This window comes from Leopardus geoffroyi, chromosome C1, assembly GCF_018350155.1.
Source record: "Leopardus geoffroyi isolate Oge1 chromosome C1, O.geoffroyi_Oge1_pat1.0, whole genome shotgun sequence".
In the NCBI taxonomy this organism is placed as follows: Eukaryota; Metazoa; Chordata; class Mammalia; order Carnivora; family Felidae; genus Leopardus; species Leopardus geoffroyi.
Window position 1 is genome coordinate 174,238,001 of NC_059328.1, and position 23,804 is coordinate 174,261,804.

General features: G+C 35.8%; 1 protein-coding gene across 1 annotated transcript in view; it reads left to right on the forward strand.

Moving 5' to 3' along the window:
• Positions 1 to 23,804, forward strand: part of ITGAV (integrin subunit alpha V) — a 93,718-nt gene that overhangs the window by 58,555 nt on the left and 11,359 nt on the right. The window contains exons 13-25 of the mRNA XM_045480447.1: positions 2,979 to 3,170; positions 5,627 to 5,672; positions 7,024 to 7,131; positions 8,906 to 8,964; positions 10,469 to 10,623; positions 12,305 to 12,442; positions 16,489 to 16,556; positions 18,374 to 18,521; positions 19,051 to 19,143; positions 21,478 to 21,557; positions 21,933 to 22,013; positions 22,740 to 22,845; positions 23,469 to 23,627. Coding sequence (XP_045336403.1) covers positions 2,979 to 3,170; positions 5,627 to 5,672; positions 7,024 to 7,131; positions 8,906 to 8,964; positions 10,469 to 10,623; positions 12,305 to 12,442; positions 16,489 to 16,556; positions 18,374 to 18,521; positions 19,051 to 19,143; positions 21,478 to 21,557; positions 21,933 to 22,013; positions 22,740 to 22,845; positions 23,469 to 23,627 — 1,433 coding nt within the window. The remainder of the gene's footprint in view (positions 1 to 2,978; positions 3,171 to 5,626; positions 5,673 to 7,023; positions 7,132 to 8,905; positions 8,965 to 10,468; positions 10,624 to 12,304; positions 12,443 to 16,488; positions 16,557 to 18,373; positions 18,522 to 19,050; positions 19,144 to 21,477; positions 21,558 to 21,932; positions 22,014 to 22,739; positions 22,846 to 23,468; positions 23,628 to 23,804) is intronic.

Consider the following 23,804-nt stretch of genomic DNA (forward strand, 5'->3'; position numbering starts at 1 on the left):
AAGTTTCTCCTGGAGTCTTATTGCCTCAAATAGTGGCTTGTGAGTGATGGTATCTTGAGTGGAAAATGATCTGATCTGTATTTATGCAACTATTTATATATACTTACAGTTTATATGTATCTATATTTTATATATATAATATGAACTGTTAGTTATAACCTGGATCTTTTCTTTGTGTAAAGATGACATTAACCCTTTGTTAAGCTGTTCATCCTATATTCCCCCATTTCTACCTACACCCACTATGAAAACCTTAGGTATCATTAAGAGGGACACTGAAAACAAAACAGTGAAGTTATGTTTTGTATACGTTATGTATAAGGTGCAGTTTTTGTCAATACTCCTCCAGAAAGAGGGGAAGAAAACACAGAAAAGAGCAACTAAAATGATTAGAGGAAGAAATCAGTTGTGTGAAAAAGTAGGGCTTTCCAGACTGGACAGATGCCAGCCAAGAAAACAAGAAGATAATTAGGATATATAAAATAATGAGAAGTTTGGAAAAGTTAAAGATAATTTTTGTTAAATGGTTTTTCAACACTAGAGTTGTCTTCTGTTGGGAAATTATATTTTGATAAATATATATTTAAAAAAATTTTTTTTGACTTTTACTCATTTTTGAGAGACAGAGACAGAGCATGTGTGGGGAAGGGCAGAGAGAGAGAGGGAGACACAGAATCTGAAGCAGGCTTCAGGCTCCGAGTTGTCAGCACAGAGCCCAACACGGGGCTCGAACTTACAAGCCGTGAGATCATGACCTGAGCTAAAGTCGGATGCTCAACCAACTGAGCCACCCTGGTGCTTTGATAAATGCGTTCTTAATGCCTGTGTCAATTTGGAAGTTATGCCTACCTTTGAAACTTAAAAAAGAGAAAAGAAGGACTCTTATATAATTTAAATACTACTGTTTTTTTGAAGAATAACGAATTCTTAGTTGGTCCTTACTGCACACCATGCCCTATTCCAAGTGCTAAAAATGACAGGATAAATTAGAGCCCATCCATGTCCTTAAGGAATTTAGCATCAATAGGGGCAACTTTTATGTAAACATTAGAAGGCAGTCATCACTGTGTTTGGGATAATGCTGGGCATAATCTCTTACATTAAAGATAAGTGATCAAGGTCTCTGGTGTCTCAGGAGATGCAGCATCACGGAGGCTGGAAGCAGTTTGTGTATGGGAAGGTATAACTGAGGCAGTTTGGAATGACTGGCGCACAGTGGCTGTCACAGGCAAGATGGACACATCCTTGCTCTTGTGAAGCCTATGTTTCATGGAAGACCCACAAAGTAAATACATAATGGGGGAAATTCAGGTAGTGATAAAGGCTGTGGGTTAAAACAAAAAAAGGCAGGTTAACGTGATAGTGCCTAGACAGTGTAAGTGAGAAGGGAGAGTGCATGACTTTGTTGTCAGGGAAAAAGAACCTCTCTGATACGATGACATTTGATCTATGATTTGGATAAACAGAAGGAGCAGAGCTTGAAAAGCCCTGGAGCAAGAGCTGTTAAGGCACAGGGAGCAGCAAGTGTAAATCCAAAGATGGGTACTAGCTTGGTGTGTTTAAGGAACAGAGGAAAAGGTCAGGATTGATAGGAAGGGTGAGTGAGGGCTAGAACTGGCGTGGTAGGGGAGGGTGGGGAGCCCTGGTGGAATGACTACACAAATCAGGTAGTGTTTAAATGCTTTGGGAAATGAAGGATTTTAAGAACGAAGGTGGCATATTAACCTTTGGCCGTTTTGGGGAGAGTGGATTTTAGGGGCAAGAACAGAAGTGGGAGCCACTCAGGCTGCTTTAGGGCTCCAGGGAAAGGATGAGAATGGCTTGTCTAGGATGGTACCAGCAGAGACAGGGAAGTGAGCATATTTGTAATGTATTTCAGAGTTTCAAAAGGTTATAGTGACCATTTTTCTCTCTTTTTTCTTTTTTGGAAGAATTTCAAACTTCTTATTTGTTTGTGTTATCTTAATATAAGTTGAGCAAGATGGAGATGAAGTCATAACTTTCAAATTTCTGAGCCAGACTGCAGTTCCAAAAAACAAAAACCATGCCCACCTAAATTAGAGTTTTGAGAGCTGGAATGAACCTTAGATGAATCTTTTGACATGTCCCCTCCCTTCCATTTTAAGGATGAAGTATTTTGAGGTCCAGAAAGGTTAAGTGATTTGTTCAAGGTCATACCCAGAATATCTGGCTCCAAGTTAATGTCATGTCGACATAGTTTTGCTTGAATCTCCTTGAATTAGATCGTTGCTTTGGAATAAAGAATATTCTGCTAAACTTTGAATCAGTATTTATTGTGGTAAGTGGGTTGTATGAATACAGGTTTCGCCCTGCTGTCTGAAAGTGGAGCCTTCCCATGAAAACTTTCATTAGCAGAAGTGGTATTCAAGCGAAGAAGCAATTATCATTAATGTGATGTATATGGAAAATTTTTCCAAACCCCCCCCAAATTTCCCAGACCCAAAAAGTAACCACTCTCAGGGTTTTGTGATACCTTAGGACACATCTTGCTAATGGATGCAAAGAATAAGTTGAGATAAAGCATAGATGCTCACAGGCACCGTTGAGCGCTACAGGCAGCTTGATGCTGAGAAGTTGGCTGTGGTTCCCAGGGAAGGAGCTCGGGGTGCCTCTCCTGCTGCTCGGGGAGCAGGCAGCTCTTAGAACAGTTCATTGTAAAACAAACGCTGAATGCTAGTTTTGCTTTTCTTTGTAAAAGCGAATCCTCTTCAGATTTTTTTCAGTTAGCAAAAACAGGTACTAATGTAGGTCTTCCCTAAAAGCAAAGTGCTGTAAGGGGAACTTTTGAAAGGAAGATAACTGCATTAAGATCTTTGCCATATAAATAGTAACACTAAGACTTCCCTCTCTCTGCCCTTGTTCTCCTCCTCTCCTTTCCTTCTCCGTTCCTCCTCCTCCTCCTTCTCTTCCTTCTTGTTTCTCTCCAAACTCCCCCCTCCCTTCCTTCCTCCCCACAGATATTGCCATTGCTGCTCCCTATGGGGGCGAAGATAAAAAAGGAATTGTTTATATTTTCAATGGAAGATTAACAGGCTTGAATGCAGTACCATCTCAAATCCTTGAAGGGAAGTGGGCTGCTCGAAGCATGCCACCAAGCTTTGGCTATTCAATGAAAGGAGCCACGGATATAGACAGAAATGGATATCCAGGTGCTTTCCTAGAAATACAGACAATTTCTTAGGTTGTTCAGTCCTAATAGCGAGTAGTTTGTTACTGCTGTCTGGATTTACGTCATAAGTTATTTCAGTTCAATACTTCAGTTATTGTTCATACCCCTGCTATGTACTTTAAGGCACTGTTCTCATCACCGAAGGGGATATGAGACAAAGACAGCTGTATTTCCTGGGAGCTTCCAATATAAAACATATACTCTGAGTTTCTTCTTTTGTTGTCCTGAACTCTGTAATGAAATGTCAGACAAAACTTTGAATGTTCATTCTAGCATTTTAAATGTCTCCTGTATTTTTTAATCATCTAACATTTTTATGGACTTGACTAATCATTGTGATTGTTAAAAGATACATTATCTCATTTAATTCTCCCAGTAAGGCTGGTGAAGCATATAGGCTAGCTTATGTTGTTATTATGCCATTTTTATGGATGAGAAAAGATTGAGAAAGGTAATTTGCCTGAGGTTGCCTTTTGGTTTGAACCAGGACAGGAACAGAGGCCTTTTTCTAGCAATTATATACTTTGGAGTATTATAACAGATCTGGTCATAATGGGTCCATTCTTTAAATGAGATATAATGCAGATGATTTGATTTACCTTTATTATTGAAACAGTTCGTATAAGCCCAATATACAAGTGTGTTGAAGTGCTTTTGGAAATAGGACAGGAATGTGATTCTTGTCTGTTACTGTTATTTCAGGAGATTTTTGGTTATAAATGCAATATATTTGTTATAGAACTTCTGGAAAATACAGCAAAGCATATCTTTCAATAATTTTTTCAATGCATTCATATATAGTTCTTTAACAAAACAGAATTATACTTTAGGCACTGTTAATAGCATATTTTTTTATTCACTCAAAGTATCAGAAATGTTTCCCCATATTGGTAATTATTCTTCTAAATATGAATTATATTTTTCCCATTCTATCAAATGTCTGTATCAGATCTTACTTAAGTTTATTTTTGGGCATTTATATCCTTGCATATAATTCTGGTGCATACCTCTGATTATTTCCTTAGGACAAAATTCTAGAATTGCTGTGTCAAAGATACGGCACTTTAAAAAAAAAATCTGTTGATACATGTCATCAAATTATAATCCCATTCCCTCAAAAAGAAAGTTTTGCAGCTCTTTTTTTTTTTTTCAACGTTTTTATTTATTTTTGGGACAGAGAGAGACACAGCATGAACGGGGGAGGGGCAGAGAGAGGGAGACAGAGAATCGGAAACAGGCTCCAGGCTCTGAGCCATCAGCCCAGAGCCTGACGTGGGGCTCGAACTCCCGGACCGCGAGATCGTGACCTGGCTGAAGTCGGACGCTTAACCGACTGCGCCACCCAGGCGCCCCTTGCAGCTCTTTTTAAGCATTCACCAGAATGAGCAATCATTTACCCACATGGGTGCCTACACTGAGGGTCATCTGTTGTTTTTGTAAAAATAATATTAAACTATATGATAGAAATGTTACTTTGTTCTACTTTATAGTTTTTAATTATCAGAGGGTAAGCATTTTTGTTTATATGTATTTACTTTTGTGAATTCCCTTTTTACTTTTTTTTTTTTTTTGCTCTGTTTCTATTGGGATGTTGTTTTCCTTTCTTTTTTTTTTTCCTTAGGACAGTGTCTTAAATATTGTGGATAGTAACCCCTTAACACACACACACACACACACACACACACACACACACACACACATATATCTCAGTTTGTCGTATTTGCTTTTTGGGCATAAAGAAGTTCTTAATTTTTAGGTAATCCAATATACCCATCTTTATGGTTCCTTATGTACTTGTCTGCTTAGAAAGGGTTTCCTCAGATTTACCTTGGGTATATTGTGAAATAGAGCTCTTATTTCATATTTTCTTAATCACGAACCCATTTTACCAGCTGCATATAAAAATTAATGCATTCTGTTCTTGTTAATTTGAATGCTATCTGCTGTCCTTCTAAGTATTCTATGTATATGTAATGTGCTTTGTTTTGTTTTGTTTTTGTAACAAAGGGAAAAATTTATAATGAAATTTAGACTTGTAATGAAATTTTGCAATGAAATTGTAAAATCCACAGGCACTTATAAAACTTTTCCTTTGAGGGGTATATGCATTTGGGTGATATACACTTCCTTATTATTGCTAATTTTTATAAAGTACCGTTTAAAAAGATTCTCATCTTTACAAAGTATCCATTAAAAATATTCTTGTCTCCCTGGATGAAAGATTAGTTTTATGTGGAGTGTATGCCATTTGATACCTTATTTAGAGTTTTCATGTGTTTTTGCCTTTGAGATACTATCTTACAACCATTTAATGAAGAATAGTTTTGAGACTATGTCTAAATCTTTATCACATGCACTGAAAGTTTTATAGAATGGTATATGAATTAAAAAAATTATTATTATTATTATTTACATGTTTTTCTACTCTCTTTTAAGACTTAATTGTAGGAGCTTTTGGTGTAGATAGAGCTGTATTATACAGGTGAGCACGTTTCCATATCCTGTAATATAGGAATATTACCACTGTTTGAATTTCAGTTTAATTTTCTTGAAGTAATGATAAAATTTGTTCTTTCTAGTCAAGCCTTGCTCAGTCAGCATTTATACAAGGAAATCCCAAAGCAGAAGAAGGTGTAGATTTTTTATTTAGAAACGCATTCAGAATTTTCTCTCTTTGTTCTTTATGTTCAAAGATGTTCTTCTGTGTTTTAATTCTCTCTTTAAAATTTATATGAGTTTACATTTTCCTCTAAAAGGCAAGAAGTTAACTTGATGTTTATGCCACAGCATTCTGTGACCACAGGGCAGTATGTAATGACTTCCCAAATCAATATTTTTATTAGAGCAATATATATAAATCCACATAACCTGTATTTCTCAGCTTCATCCATATTCTCAGTTATTCTCTATATTTAATCAATTCCTCATGCTTTAGACTATCATCTGGCATCCCAAGTAGATGAAGATGCTTACACTTTTATGGGCTATGTTTATACATGCCAGAATAACTAACCTGAGTTCTGTGTAATGGAATTTATGTTGGGTCAACTTGATTGTGGCTCTTGGGGCCACGTGTGCCCAATCATTTATCATGACTGAGTAGGCACAGTGCCGTGAGCCTACTATATTTTTATACAGGGCTTAAACCTGTACATCTGAACTTTGGAAATCTATTTTAATTTATTATTTCAGTTTTTAAAATTGCTATTAAAAGGTAATACATATAGTAAAATGCATGTAGTAAAAACTCAATCAGAAAGGACATAAACAAAAATAACATACTTCCTTTCACGCCAGTTACTAGTTTATGAGTATACCCTACCAGAATTATTGTGTGCATTAAAAAATTATGTGTATGTGTTTGCGTATGCATCCTTTGTACATGGTGGGTTTTTTTCCTGTCATATAAAAATTATATTGGATATATCTTAGAGATCATCTCGTATCCACACAGATGGATTTATGTCACTCATTTCCCCTACTGTATTGCATTGCGTTAGGTAGATACCCCACAACGTGGTTAACCATTCTGCTTTCGTGGACTGAGTTCAGATAGGATGGCCACTTGTCCCGCTTTGCCTGGAACTGCGGGATTTACCAGGATGTGGGACTGTCAGTGCTAAAGTCAGGACGGTCTTCAGCAAACAGGGACAGTTTGTCATTCTGTGTTTAGATTGTTTTTATTCCTTTTGCTGTTATAAACAATGCTTTAGAAAACGTTGTTATATATACAAAAAATGTAAACCTAAAATGCTTAGATCAATCTAATATTGTAAATAACTTTTTGCTTTCTTTTCTTTTTCTTTCTTTAATCTTTTTTTTTTTTAAACCAGGGCCAGACCAGTTATAACTGTAAATGCTGGCCTTGAAGTGTACCCTAGCATTTTAAATCAAGACAATAAAACCTGCCCATTGCCTGGGACAGATCTCAAAGTTTCCTGGTAAGGGCATTAGTTTAATAATATTTACTATTGTGATTATTGGTACAGTCATTATGAAAACAATTGAAAATGAAGGGGGGGCTGAAATATTGCAGAACAGTTTCTATGTGTATTACTCTTTTTTCATAGATGGGATTATAGAAATGTTGTTCCAGAGTAGATATGTAGAAGGCTCTAAAAATATGCTACAAACTACTATAAACTTCACTAAAAAAAATGATGCATGCTCAATGAATATATTCAAAAAGACGAAAAAGCTAATAAGATCTCAGAACTCATTTATTATTTGATTCTAAACGGACCCATGAACATTTTTATTTTTAAAGGAGATGATCTTTTCCAGATTTAATATCTGTGAATAGTTGTATGAAAAATACATTATTTAATTATTATTATGAAATATTATTAAATGTTAAATAATATTAAATCTATAAGTAGTATATTACCAATATAATATTCTTCTTGTTCTTCTTGTTCTTCTACTTGTCCCCTAACTAGTTTCTAAAGAAAAATATAATTTTTTGTAAGTTTAATATCGGAATTCTTCTCTAGTCCAGTGTTTCTCAAATCTTCATTATTTGTATGCTATTTTTTGCTAGTGTATGATTTTTGCTATACTTTCATTCTACCTGTATTTATAATTAAAATAATTTTTTTCTTTAAATCAATTCATGTTTTACTTAAAAATATTTTAAAATAATATGGAGAAACCCCAGTACCTTTCTCATACATGTCAAAATAAATATAAAATTAAGAAAAACCTTGGCCCATATACTAGTAAAATCACCAAGAGTACCTCACTTTGGGGAACACTGTTCTTTAAGTTCCTTGGTTACTCAAAAATCAAAGAACTTTTACAGATGCAGTGAGGAATGATTAGAAGCTGGGAAAATTTTACTTCTAAGAGGCTAATGAAAAAATAATTCTGATTTTGTCTTCAAATTGTTATAGTTATTAGAAAACATTTTTCAAAATTTTATTTCTTTCATTGGATTGCATTAAAAATTTAGTAACATTTTATCTTATATTGATTGGCAGTGAAGTTTTCAAGATTTTAGCTTTAAGTTTTATGGCCTTCCCTTCAGTCACCCTGCCTGCCCCTGTGAAATTGCTAGTAATGTATTTAAAAGTATGCTAATAACTGTAAAGCTTTGAATATACTAACCAGAGCAGTAGCTTTTGTATCTTTTTGGTTATGGCACATTGTATGAAATACATTTTGCATCATAATCCAGTAAATACATGTGTGTAATTAAAACAAAAGTTCCATAAAATCTTACCCTTCAGTCAGTTTTATTTATTTGATTTATTTTTTTAAGATATTGGTTGACACAACCCACTGAACTGATTTCATGACCCATTAAGAAATCATGAAGAACACTGTTCTAGAGGAGTTTTCTAATTAAAGGAAGCTTGGTGGGGGCTTTAAAAAAAAAAAAAAATGAGATTATTTTATGTCTGGCCCATCCTTTCTCTCACTTAGATTTATCAACAGGTTCTATAAACTTGAGAGGAGGTTCAGAGATTCTTTTTTTTTTTTTTTTTTGAAATGAAGATACCATGAAAGGAAAGGTGCTTAAATTACTGAAGGATGAGTTAGGACATTCTGTGTATTTTGTGTTTCATGTTTCAAGAATGTCATTGTGACATGAAGAAAGATATAAAAGGCTTCACTATATAAACTGTGCATTAGAAATATGAGATTTGGGGGTGATACTCAGCAATATGTTTAAACTGGATTACAGGATTTGTATATATTTTTATTTCTCTACAGTTTTAATGTCAAGTTCTGCTTAAAGGCAGATGGCAAAGGAGCACTTCCTACGAAAATTAGTAAGTATTCTATGGAAAAATTACAGAATGATTCTGCATATACAGCACTTAAAAATGTTTCAGGATATTTGAATACTCAAATAGTTGTTATCATTGTTCTTTATTTGAATATGTATGCTTAAAGGCACCTAGCATTGCAACATGATTACCTTGTTGACTCTTAATTCAGATATAAATACATATTTATTTGTTGACATTGTGAACAGAATAGCCCATTGAATGGTAAAGATGGCCTTCAGAAAGTTAAACACTTACCAATGAGAGATAAATGAATTCTAGGGGAAATAGGTATCATTGTTTATAAATAAATGATCTACTGAAAAGTTCATATTTTATGTCTCAGAGAAACCCCCAGCAATCTAAGCAGCAGAAATGCTTTAGATATAGTGGAAGACGGAGAAAAAATTCGGGCCATCCAATTTACCCACACGGCAAATTCCTAACTTGACTCTTCCTTTCCAATATATGGTTTATATGGTCCAGAGAGCAAGGCAGGAGAGCTAAGTAATTGTAGCCAAGATTGGTCATTGTTAGTGACAAGTGCTGAGAAGCCACCGCAAAGCAGAGGAAGAGGACTGAGTTTGCTGGGTGTGTGTGTGCATGGAAGTTCACATAGAGTGGCAAGGTGGGGTCCCTGGAAGATGACTAAAGACCTGTAGGGAATGTCTGGAGGGGTATTTTGCCCAGAGGAAATGGCAATTTCAAGAGGCCCGAAGGCAAGAGCATGCTTAGTGTGTTTGAGAGACACAAGGAGAGTGGTGTGGGTGGGTAGAACAGAATTGGAAGCAAAATCACCCTGCGTTTTAACCCAAAGTTAACATGAGGTTCAACATTTAGAGAAACTTAGAAACTTGGTTTTAACGTTGAAGAAACTACTTAAAGAAGAGCCGAATCTTAGAAGGAAGTCACCCTAACACCGTGCTTCAGACTATTGGTTGCATGTTTGCTTTAATAGAATTCTTGATCTAGTCAACTATATTAGGTCACCTGCTTCACGAGGGACATATTTATCTGACAGTCTGATATGGTAGCTTCATTAAAAGTAGTAGTTGCAGGTGATTCAAACTGTTTATTTGTCATAGTGTTTAATAGAATAATATGGGTGCATATTAGTAAATATTAATCGCAGTCAGTGGGAAATTGCTGCTACTTGTGTTAATGGCGGGAGTCGTAATTCACATATATTTCGTGCTCTGAACTTCTTCCTCTTGGCCTAAATTAAAAGAAAAAATTCCCCTTGCATCTGATAGTTATTTTACTACCATCATTATCTATTGTATGAATTAATATGTGGCTTTACTTTGGGGATAGTTGGATTAATTATTGATTAGCAAATATTCAGGATTAATATGTTGTAGTCTCACTACAATGTATACACATTTTTAGTGAATTACAAGGAAATTGCTTCTTAAGGAATAAATATCTTTGTTTACATGAAAACTCTAGCTATCTAGGACAGATAGGTGTTCATAACGATTATATTAGTTATAAATCCTTTGTATAGATTTCCAGGTGGAGCTTCTTTTGGATAAACTCAAGCAAAAAGGAGCAATTCGACGAGCCCTATTTCTCCATAACCGGTCCCCAGGTCACTCCAAGAACATGACTATTTCAAGGGGGGGACAGATGCAGTGTGAGGAACTAATAGCATATCTGCGGGTAAGAGATACTTTTCTCCTTCATCGTCTTTTACTTTTTACTAATTTTTTTCCTTTTCATCTAAATGACTCTCACTTTGTGTGAATTTTTGGGTATTAAATCAAAAGGAAAACACAGAAGAATACACTTGAGGAAGTTTAGCTTTTTAATGTATCAAACCTGAGTAATGGATTTTTGTTCCTGACAAACTGGATATTTCAACTGGTCTTTCTGCGGCATTGCTACTGAATAAATTATAACAAACCTATTTCTTAAATATTGCTAGACTCTCAAAACATAAAATAAATCTCCACGGTCCAAAAAAATAAAAATAAAAAATCACTTAAAAAACTACATTGGCAAAATTTGACTTGTGACTTGTGTGCAAATATGTGAGCCAGAGTGTCTGGGGAAGGATGAACAGTAATTGCGGATGCCACTGGCACAGGAATTCAGACTCATCTGGGACTTTTGCAAGTCAGGGGTCTGACTTGAGCCTCCTACTTGCCATTATATAGAAGAATACACACACACACACACACACACACACACGTATATGTGAATATATCTATATATATTCATTGTTTTTTTTGGTAAAAGCAAAAACAAAAACAATCCAAATAACCTTTGATAGGAGAATAAATACATTATGGTTTTATTATTATATGATGAATATTACTCAATAGTAAAAATTAACCTCAGCTACTTGCAATAGGATGGATAAACCTTAACAAGAATGTTGAATAGAAAGCACATTACAGAGGGGCGCCTGGGTGGCTCAGTCGGTTAAATGTCCGACTTCGGCCCAGGTCATGATCTCACGGTTCGTGAGTTCAAGCCCCGTGTTGGGCTCTGTGCTGACAGCTCAGAGCCTGGAGCCTGCTTCGAATTCTGTGTCTCCTTCTCTCTCTGCTCCTCCCCCAATCATGCTCTGTCTCTCTCTCTCTGTCAAAAATAAATAAAAACATTAAAAAATTTTTGTTAAAAAGAAAGCAAGTTACAGAAAAATGCATATGACCTCACTTTTAAGTGAACAAAAAAGGAAAAGCCAACAGAAGAACATATTGTTTAAGGGCATATACAGTGTAGTAAAACTACTGAAAATAAATGAGAATGGTGTACTTAAAATTTAGAATGGTGGTTACCTCTGAGAAGAAAGGCCGAGGGAAGAAATGAGAAGGGAGTACATGGGTAACTTAAAAATTATTGGTAATATTTGGGGCACCTTGAGTGGCTCAGGCAGTTAAGCATGCGACCCTTCGTTTCGGCTCAGGTCATGATCTCCTGGTTTATGGATTCGATCCCTGTGTTGGGCTCTGCACTGGCCATGTGGAGCCTGCCTGGGATTCTCTCCCTCCTTTCTCATCCTCTCTGTCTCAAAATAAATAAATAAACTTAGAAAAATTATTAGTAATGTTCTAATTCTATTGGCTGTGGAGTGCCTGTTTTATTAACATGCCCTTGTATATTTTTGTATGAATCAAGTATTATAAACAAAAATTGATTAAGCGTCCTTGCTGAATAACCAGTCTTTTTGGACATTCTATTTTTACTCTTATATAATTGTAGTTTTTCAGAGTTTTGGTAGAATTGGATCAAGGTCGAACATGGCTGCCTTTGTACTGTGCACTTACAGATTTTTCCAGATACTTTGATGTCGTAGACTGATGTTATCATTGATTGGACGCTTTTCTGTTTGTAGGATGAATCTGAATTTAGAGACAAACTCACTCCGATTACTGTTTTTATGGAGTATCGGTTGGATTACAGAACAGCTGCTGATGTGACAGGCTTGCAACCTATCCTTAACCAGTTCACTCCTGCCAACATTAGTCGACAGGTACTGTATGTACTATCTCCACTTATCACTAATTTTATTAATTTTTTTAAAGTCTTACACTTCATATTTTTAAATATCATAAGGGATTGCTTTTTAAATGTTGGTTTCTAGTCAAAGTCAGAGGGGAAGGTATCTGAATTTTCAGGTCAGAGATATTTGAAGCCACTCAGAACTTAGTTATATGTAGAGAAAGACAGGGTCATATTCATAAAACAGTAAAATAGTTCAAGGAAAACAAAGTGCCAATGTATTTACATACTATTTTAGTATTTTGCTGAATAAGTTTTATATCTATGTTTTCTCTGATTTACATTTTAATTGTAAAAAATAGCATATGTATACACATATGTATATGTAGTATGGAAGTCATTCTTTTCATCAAATCAAACAAAATTTCTTAAAGACTATATTACAATATTTTTAAGAAAGTCCTGTGTAGGTCACGATCTCGCGGTCCGTGAGTTCGAGCCCCGCGTCGGGCTCTGGGCTGATGGCTCAGAGCCTGGAGCCTGTTTCCGATTCTGTGTCTCCCTCTCTCTCTGCCCCTCCCCCGTTCATGCTCTGTCTCTCTCTGTCCCAAAAATAAATAAACGTTGAGAAAAAAAAAAAAAAAAGAAAGTCCTGTGTAAAACCCATGTATTCAGATATTGCATTTCCTATTTCTTCCGCTTTTTTATTGCATGTTTATACTATTAGATTAATAGTTCTACTCCCACAGAATACTTTACCCTAAATTTAGGTTGTTATATCTTCTTTGTCTAAGTTACTAAGGTCTCATGCTTTTTTTTTATTTGTAATTTGAGAAGACTGTGTAAGGCAACATAAAGCGAATTAAAATATATTTTAAGTCTTTATTATTTAACAATTTTTATATATTTATATTTATTTTTTATTATATTTTATATTTTAACAATTATTTTTATATTTTAACAATTTATATTTTTTACTTTGTACACATTGTATCATATATAATGTATATATATACTTTCTGCCACCAGCAATATAGAACTTGAAAATGTAGTTCTTTATTAGTTCATATTGTGTATATTTCTTATTTTTAATGGATATACAGTATTTTGTTAATTAACAATTTAATAATGAACATCTGAGCCTTTTAGGATCTGTCATTCAGTTTTATACTTTTTGAAAAAGTTGTGACTTGACCTTTTACATTATGTGTTTTGATATAGGAGTTATGATTATTTTCTCTTTATAATTATAGAATTGTTAGCATTAACATTACTTTTGAGTAGCTTACTGAGATCACCAGTCTCTTTAATACCAATCCAGTTTTAAAGTTACCCAAGTAGGTAGGATAACTTTTGAAAACCCTTGGAGAGAAATAATAACTTTAATAATAATAGTTAGCTTCCTTTCCTTCTCTTCCTGCTCTCCTTCATTGTTGTGTCCTTGGCGTCCTACGTATGTTTCAACAGTGCCTGTGTATACAAGAGAGGCATGCTCTCTATGCATGCTTAGCTTTATTATATAATCTTGTTTCTATGTTAATTATCCATCCTTTGTTCCCATTATTTACTTCTTTCTAAGATGGGTCCTTCATTTCACTGGTCATATTACAGACTTGTTTTACCACACTTTCTCCATAGAGTACTGCTGTTCCATACAAATATTAACATGAGCCACATTTGTGGTTTTAAATTTGCTAGTTGGCAACATTTTCTTAAGGTAGAAAACAGGTGCAGTTAAACTTAATAATATAAAGTTTGCTAGCACTGCTGTCATGAAAAACCACAGATTGGGTGGCTTGTTTTAAACAATAGAAATTTATTTTCTGATGGTTCTAGAGGCTTAAAGTCTGAGACCAAGGTGTCTGGCAGGGTTGGTTTCTTCTGAGGCCTCTCTCATCAGCTTATAAATGGTTACCTTCTGCTTTCATCTTTACACGGTCTTCCCTCTGCGTGTGTCTTGTCCCAATCTCCTTATACATTGTGTTGCGTTAGGGTCCACCCTGATGGTATCATTTTATGTTAATTACCTCTTTAAATACCGTATCTCCAGGTAAAATCACATTCAGGACTTCAGCATGTGAATTTTGGGGGGGGACACAGATCAGCCCATAACAATATCCAAGTTATTGTCATTCCAGCACATAATCCATTTAAAAATTGTTAGTGAAATATTTTATATTCTATTTTTTGCTGTCTTCAAAATCCAGAATGTATTATATGATTATAGCACATCTCAATTGAGATGCTAAATATTTTTTCTGTATTTGGAATTCATATGGTTTATAGTTGAAGAAGTAGATTCACATACCCAAGTTGTTGTAACATACTAACAGTTTTCCAGTAATGGGATTAAGTATCAGTTTTTAAATTTAAATTTAAATTAATTAAAATTGAATAAAATTTGAAAATCAATTCTCAGCTACCCCGAGACCCCTTTCAAGTGCTCAGAGGCCACATGTGGCTCACTGGTGGCTATTGTAACGGACAGGGCAGCTGTTGAGTTTCCCTCTCTGTAGCCTAATCCTTTGCAGTTAAGAGACCAGAGTGCTTTCTGTAGGAAGAGTGGCTTTTTTTTCCTGCCCTCCATTTATTTGTGCAAATGTAGATTAAGTTCTTACCCTGTGCAAGATGTTAAATATGGAGAGATTTAGTTCCCTATGAATGGAAAGCATTGCTGTGTGCTTTTCCATTTCTGAAACTTATTTTTCTAATAGCTTTAATACTGTGGTTACACCAATGCCAGCTAAATCCTTTCTCTTCAGTGTATGGTAGCAGTTAGGCAGATATCCCTTTGCCACAGTATTATTAATATTTCATACATATTTCTTATTCCAAACCTAACATACTCATGATTTTGACTGGGTCTCTTAATACTTACCATATCACTAGTTACTGTTATTATCTACAAAATCTACTTTTTATTCCTAAACGAGTTTGGCAATGACTGTATCTGGTATGACTTATGGAATCACCACAAAGTTCTTGTAATAGTCCCAGCCCTTCCCCCTTTTCCCCTTTGTTGAAGCGCATAGCAGTTGCTTATGTCTATGTCATTTAATTAATTCACGTCTATTGTTGTTTCATTCCAATTAAATTGGCAGTTAAGATCTGTATCATGTAATTTTATTCTGTGTGGCTGTTTATCCCTTGTGACTTGGAAGAGGAAGCCTCTCATTATTTTCCCCCTTTAAGTCACTTTCTCTCTTCTTTTTGTCTGCCCCTGGGCTTGAAGCTCTTTGAATATTAACACTAGACAAACCAAGAATGGCTTCATCTTTTTCTCTTTCTTCTTTTTACGGTTTTTGTATTTCCTTCATTCACACTCTACTCAGTCTCTTCTGCTACTTCCCACTGTTTTTGTCTTTTGGGTGTTCTGTACCGTTCCGTACCGCTCTACCACACTGTCACAGCCAGATCTGAAGGGAGAAAATTCAGCTTTTGCTTATGTCACCCCTCCTGGATTGGCTTCAGTGCTTCTAGTCCCTTCTCCTTCACCTCCTTCCAAGTGGCCACACATATTCTGGCCTCATTTTGTCCAGTTTCCGTTCCCCTTGATCTGCCTGTCAGAATTGCTGCCATGCACCCGTAGCTCCTTATTCTTTGACACTCTGCCCCCATATTTCCAGGATGCTGGCAGAGGCATAGTCTGCAATAAGAAGTTCTAAAAGGGAAATTTGTTTTGCCCACGATCACACAAGTTAGCTAGTAGCAGCAGGTTCACGCTGAATCTTCATTTTTCTCATTTTTTTGAATCCTCACTTCTTGACTGTTACTTTCTCTCTACACGACACTTCATTCCCACACCATAACAGCTTAAGTTGAGATAGAACTGAAAGGTTCCAACTAATTGTATTATATCCTATGAATGTTTTTCTTCTTTTTCATTTTTGACTACCTACACCGACCTGTTTAAAAATAAGCAGCCATGACACCTTTTATGCAAATAACTTGATGAGTGTATATAAATATATGTGTGTATGTGTATATTCACATGCATCCACGTATATTGATCTACACTGCAGATATATCCTGTATTGGTGTTTTTTCACATAGAAAAAATAAAATGCTTTTTTCTAGGCCCATATTTTGCTAGACTGTGGGGAAGACAATGTCTGCAAACCCAAGTTGGAAGTTTCTGTAGATAGGTAAGTGTTACTCCAAACAATAAAGAGCCTAACAAGAAATTTAAATGGAAGAACACACTCTTCCATCCAAATATAGAATATCCTATTCTATATTTTAACATGAACAGTTATGTTGAAGGATAATTCGTGATTTTCTTTAATAGTAAAACTATCAGTATTGAACTTTAAAAAGATATGCACTGTTTTTGCTACTTGCCTTGGTTGACAGATGTATTTCCATTCAGCATGAGAAGTGTTACAAGGTAGCAGTATATCTTCTTAAAGATATATTTCATTGTAAATAACCTGTTAACTAAAGGATTCTGATTATTAGTAAAAAAAAAATTATTATTACGTTTCTAAATGTTTTATTTCATTTTGGGGTCACCTGGGTGGCTCAGTAGGTTAAGCATCTGACTTCAACTCAGGTCATGATCTCTCAGTTCATACTGACAGCTCAGAGCCTGGAGCCTGTTTCAGATTCTGTATCTCCTTCCCTCTCTCTGCCCCTCCCCCACTTGCACTCTGTGTATCTCTCTCAAAAGTAAACAAACATTAAAAAAAAGTTTTATTTTATTTTTGAGAGAGAGAGAGAAAGAGAGTGAGAGTGTGAGCAGGGGAGGGGTAGAGAGAGAGGAGGACAGAGGATCTGAGGAGGCTCTGCACTGACAGCAGTGAGCCCAATTGATGCGGGGTTCAAACTCACGAACCGTGAGATCTACCTGAGCCGAAGTCAGATGCTCAACCAACTGAGCCACCCAGATGCCCCTCTGATTAGTATTTTAAATGATATATAAATTTTATTTTTTTATTATTATATTTTAATTTTTTAATGTTTATTTTTGAGAGAGACAGAGTGCAAGTGGGAGAGGGGCAGAGAGAGAGGGAGACATGGAATCTGAAGCAGCTCCAGGCCCTGAGCCGTCAGCACAGAGCCTGATGCGGGGCTCAAACCCATAAGCTATGAGATCATGACCTGAGCAGAAGTCGGATGGCCAACTGAATGAACCACCCAGGCACCCCAATGATATATAAATTTTATTTTATTTTTTTATTTTTTTTTTAATGTTTATTTATTTTTGAGACAGAGAGAGACAGAGCATGAACAGGGGAGGGTCAGAGAGAGGGAGACACAGAATTTGAAACAGGCTCCAGGCTCTGAGCTGTCAGCACAGAGCCCGACGCAGGGCTCCAACTCACAGACCGCGAGATCACGACCTGAGCCAAAGTCGGACGTTTAACTGACTGAGCCACCCAGGCGCCCCAAAATTTTAAAGAATATTGTGAGAATCATGACAGTGATTAATTCGGCTTTATTTATTTATTTATTTATAAAGTTTATTTATTTTGAGAGAGTGTGTGTGAGTGAGCTGAGGAGGGGCAGAGAGAGAGGAAGAGAATCCCAGACAGGCTTTGTGCTGTCAGCTCAGGCCCAACACAGGGTTCAACCTCATGAACCGTGAGATCATGACCTGGGTGGAGATCAAGAATTGGATGCTTAGCTGACTGAGCCATCCAAGTGGCCCTTATTCAGCTTTTAAGGAAAAAAAAATCAGGGAATTAAAAAGTACTACAAAGAGATACAAAGTTACCTCAGTAATAGATATGACTGGTAGCAATATGCTAGTGACATTAATGCTTTCTTTTACTGAGAGAAGCATTGGATTTGCACCCAATGTGCTATTTCCAGTTTCCTATTGAGCTGTGAAAGAAGCTTAAAATAACTTGAGACACTGTTGAACATGTCAGTGCTGTCTTGTGTTTCTCTTGTTTCTTGGAACAATCATATTCTCCCCGTGCAGTCTTTTTTCATTGTCTATATTTGTATTAACTTGTAGTGATCAAAAGAAGATCTATATTGGAGACGACAATCCTCTGACATTGATTGTTAAGGCTCAGAATCAAGGAGAAGGTGCCTATGAAGCTGAGCTCATCGTTTCCATCCCACCCCAGGCTGATTTCATCGGGGTTGTCCGTAATAGTGAAGTAAGCAAACTGCCTCTTTAAAAATCGAAATGCACTCATAGGTCTCATTAACATTAATAAGTTACTCCCCTATTTAGTGTAGTACGAGCTTAGCCATTCTACTTAAGGCTACATTGCTAGGCAATAGAGTGCCTGTCTTACATAATTCCTTTCAAGCCCAATACTTTGCATAAGGCACTGATAGGACATTTTTAGAATTGCTAGCGAAATGCCTGAAACAAGGTCAGATAGATAAAGTGTCTAAGACTGTTCATCAAATAATTTGTTAGGGATAATAAGGTTATGTATCTAAATCCTCTAGGGATCCTTCAGAAACATCTTTACATTCATCTGTGGCAATTGTACACAATACCCACCCCCATTTGCTCAAATGGATATATTTTTGAAACAAGAAACTTAACTATCCAATTGTATGATCTCATCTAGGAACTTCATAGTCTATGGCTTCTGCTTTTTTTGTTGTTTGTTTTGGTCATTAATTTATAATCTTTCCAATCTTTTTTTTTTTTTTTTCTTTGACCTATCAAAGGCCTTAGCTAGACTTTCCTGTGCATTTAAAACAGAAAACCAAACCCGCCAGGTGGTATGTGACCTTGGAAACCCAATGAAGGCTGGAACTCAAGTAAGATGATTTAGCTAAATGGATTTTTATTTTCCTTTAAAGAAAATAGCAAAATTTTCTATGGGTTTGTTCATAGTAAATTTTTAATAAATATTTCAGAATATCTTTAAATTGGTTTTGATTTAGAATGTAATGATTAGCAGAGTTTTGTCGGGTTTTGAGTAAGATAATAAAATAATGGATTGTGCTGCTACACTGTAGTCAGTAAGCTGTGTTTACGGTGCCTTCAGTTTCCTAAATGGATGAGAACATGGGTTAATAACTAAGGACTCAAATTGTAACTCTGGTATTTTAACCTAACGGATCTTTAATTTTTTTTTTTTAAATGTTTATTTATTTTTGAGACAATGCAAGAGACAGAGTGCAAGCAACAGAGGGGCAGACAGAGGGAGACACAAAATCTGAAGCAGGCTCCAGGCTCTGAGCTGTCAGCCCAGAGCCTGATGCAGGGCTCAAACTCATGAACTGTCAGATCATGACTTGAGCTGAAGTTGGATGCTTAACCGACCGAGCCACTCAGGCGCCCCCATAACCTAACGAATCTTTAGAACTACTCTGACAAATACTAAGGCTCTTATTATTACGTGAGATAGAATTATCTCATGAATTTGGAAGCCTATATCTTTGAACTGAATAGAATCAAAGAGGCCCTTAGTGTTGGATCAGGGTCCCCTTGAGGTGGTAGAGAAGGGAGCCCAGGAGCTTGAAAAGATGCGCTCAATGGGTCGCTTCCCAAATGCTCTAAAAAGTAAACAAAAATGTGTCTTGTAGAATTCTTAGTATCAAAGGAAAATGGGAATGTATTTCATGTTACTTTTTCAATAGGATTTACTTTAATAGCACGAAGACTTTGGTAATTTGAAGATCTCTGATAATATGGGGCTACATATTCCATATTTATCCTTAAACAACATCTAACAGGAGATGTTGTTTAAGGGTACAGACTTGCAACTAGTGGTAAATAAGTCTTAGAGATCTAATGCACAGCATAGCGAATATAAACAATATTGTATAAACAATGCTGGGTGGCTCAGTCAGTTAAGTGTCCAACTTTGGCTCAGGTCTTGATCTTGCAGGTTCATGAGTTCGAGCCCCGCATGGGGCTCTCTGCTGTCAGTGCAGAGCTTGCTTCCAGTCCTCTGTCTCCCTCTCTCTGTCCCTCCCCAACTCGTGCACTCACTTTCTTTCTCAAAAATAAATAAACATTAAAAAAAAAAACACCAAAAAACCCAATATTGTATTATAATCATCAACCTTGCTAAGAGACTAGATCCTTATAACCATAAAATAGGAATGGGAATTATGGGACACGGAGAGATGCTAACTATAGCTACAGTGGCAATCATATTACAGTTTATAAATGTATCAAGTCAACATGTTGTACACCTTACATTTACACAATGTTATATGTCAAATATATTTCAATAAAAGTTCCACATTTCTTTAAGAATATTTAACATTAAAAGTCATTATTATTTCTAAATATATGGTCTCTTAGGGAAGACGCCTTGAACAAAGTACCCTGAGTTGCATTTTTCCACATATATATAATGATGTTTAACAAGTGAAATGCTTTTTATTTTTCTTTGCTTATTTTTCTATGTTTATTTCTGTGCTTTCTGTGTTTATTTTTCTATGTTCTCACGCTCTCTGGCCTTCTCACTCACAGCTCATCCAGTGTGGATAAGTTCAGGTTATTTCAGGTGGCCAGCGTCAGGCTTTGTAAAGTGAAAGGCAGCTTGATGGAAGTCCCCCAGTCTTGTTTTTATGTATGATAAATGATTCCCTAAGAAGTCTGCTTTTTCTTACCTTATTAGCTCCGTTGTTTTCTTTAAGGTGACAGCTTCCCCCCTGCGAAACTTAGGATAATGGTTGCAATGGAGTTGTGAGAGAGGTGGAGAAATTCTGGGTCCGGCCCCGCCCCTCATGCCTTTGGTGGCCAGGTTTTCTTGCTCTTTAAAACCCATTCACTTCTTGCTTCCTGATCCATTACAAGTTCAGTTGTTAACTTCCTGTCACCAAATCAGTGTATTTTCACTGAATCAACAGATATTTACTTTGGCATTTTTATGAAGTTAATATCCGGTATTATGAGGAGATAGAATTATGTTAATAATTGTTTAATAGGCTCCTTTGTGGATTGGCCCATGTATATGAAATAAAAGATTTAATAGAAGATCAGATTTAATTATCTTTGTTAGAGTACTTTCAGTTTTATTTTAAGCTCAGAAAAACCCTATTTTAGAATAACTCGTTGATTTGGACATTGGAATTTAAATTTCACTGATGAGACATTGTTTTGATTAACGTTACTATCCCTTCCTCCCCCTCCAGCTCCTAGCTGGTCTTCGTTTCAATGTACACCAGCAATCAGAGATGGATACTTCTGTGAAATTTGATTTACAAATCCAAAGGTATGAAAACAACTTGTTTTCAGTTCGTATTAACTATTGAGGAAATATTCTTTGTCATAAATATATTATGTAAGATATTCTAAATGTTATGGAATAAAACTGGCTAAAATTCCAGTACTTGACTATACCATTTTTTAAATAAATATTCCTATCACAAGAATAATTTTGTTAGTTTTGAGCTTGTGAAACAAAAGTAAAAGAAGTAAAATTTGATCATCTTTTTGGAATTAAATGCTAACGAAAATTATTTTTGTACGTTTTTTTTCTTTCTTACTTTTAATTTGTTCATTTTTAGTTTTACTGCATTTGCCCCTGTACGTCTTAGATGAAAATTATGCTCAGTTCAGGCCTAAATATATATTTTTTCTTTTTCAGCTCCAATCTCTTTGACAAAGTAAGCCCAGTTGTATCTTACAAGGTTGACCTCGCTGTCTTAGCTGCTGTTGAGATAAGAGGGTCAGTATGATTACCAAGTTGAGTGTCACATTCTTATGAGATTTAAACTGCCTTAATTTTTTTTTTATGTTTATTTATTTTTTGAGAGAGAGAGAGAGAGAGAGAGACAGAGCACAGCAGGGGAGGGGCAGAGAGAGTGAGAGACACAGAATCTGAAGAAGGCTCCTGGCTCTGAGCTCTCAGCACAGAGCCCTATGCGAGGCTCAAACCCCCGAACTGTGGGATCATGACCTGAGCTGAAGTCAGACACTTAAGTGACTTAGCCACCCAGGTGCCCCTAAACTGCTTTAAAATGCAGTTACTTTTAAAAAGCAACTAGTAGACCCAGTAACTTCTTTTGGGGAGTAGCACTCATATTTCATGATACTTTTACTAGAGCTGGAGCTTCTGTAGAAAGAAGGACCTAGCTGTATTATTCCAAAGCTCCAAATATTTACTTGGTAACCCTCTGGAAATAAATCAGACATGGCAACAGCAGGCACAAAATAAGTGTATTGAACTTTCATGCAGATTGACTTATCAATACACCTGTTACATTAGATTCAATACAGAGAAGTTTATGTGTAGGTGGATGTGCGTGTTCACATACATGTAGCTTTTTCTTCCTTTTAAATATATATATTTTGTTAATTCTGATTTTATTCATGTGGATACAGGGTACTTTTGAAAATGAACTGACCATATCATTTTGGTATTCATGGTAGGTTTTCTTTGGTCATTGTTTAGAGTTTCAAGTCCCGATCATATCTTTCTTCCAATTCCAAACTGGGAGCATAAGGAGAATCCGGAGACTGAAGAAGATGTTGGGCCAGTTGTTCAGCACATCTATGAGGTTTGCGGTTGTTGACTTTAACTGGTACCTGGTGGAGAGCCTTTAAAGAGAAGAACAGATAGGCTACTTGTTAAAACACAAAACAAAACAAAACAAAACAAGTTTGTTTAGTGTTTATGTAAACTCTGCATAGTTTAAGGATGTACCAGAGATTTATTTGAATTTTTTCCCTATTCAGAAGTTCCTCTTTTTAAGACAAGTAGCTTCAAGTGATTAAAGAATGCACTTCATACAAATTGTTGTCCAAAACCAATTAGTTCTACTTGAATAACAGCCGTTAGGTCATTGCTGAGTATTTGCATATGGACGGTTTGCAGCTCTACCTAAAAATTGAAAGTGCCTGTAGCAGATCATCAAGATTTTCTATGCCATCTTTGATCAAAAACTTTTCCATACGTTCCTCTTTTGTTTATATTTTCATTCTGACACATACTGCACTACACTAGAGATAAATGTTGAGTTTGATCTCCTTTGCCTCGTAATGATCGTGTTGTAACGTCTGAATAACTGGAAATTCTGCCGTTATTCAAATCCTATCACTAATGATTCCTAAGGTTGATGTAGGAGGGGGATTATGGAATTGATTTTTGCTCAAAGTATTTACATTTTCTTTTCCCCATTAGCTGAGAAACAATGGTCCAAGTTCATTCAGCAAGGCAATGCTAAATCTTCAGTGGCCTTACAAATATAACAATAACACTCTGTTATACATCCTTCAATATGATATTGATGGACCTATGAACTGTACTTCAGATATGGAGATCAACCCTTTGAGAATTAAGGTAATGTGCTTAATAGCAACTCTTTATTATGATGATATTTAAAGCTTTCCTTTCTAAATCTGTGAAAGAAATGCATGAAATAAAACAACCATTTTAATACACACACCTACTCTACAGAAATAATTTACTTCATAACCAGTATACTAAGGATTAAATTGTTTATTTGTATAATGGGAA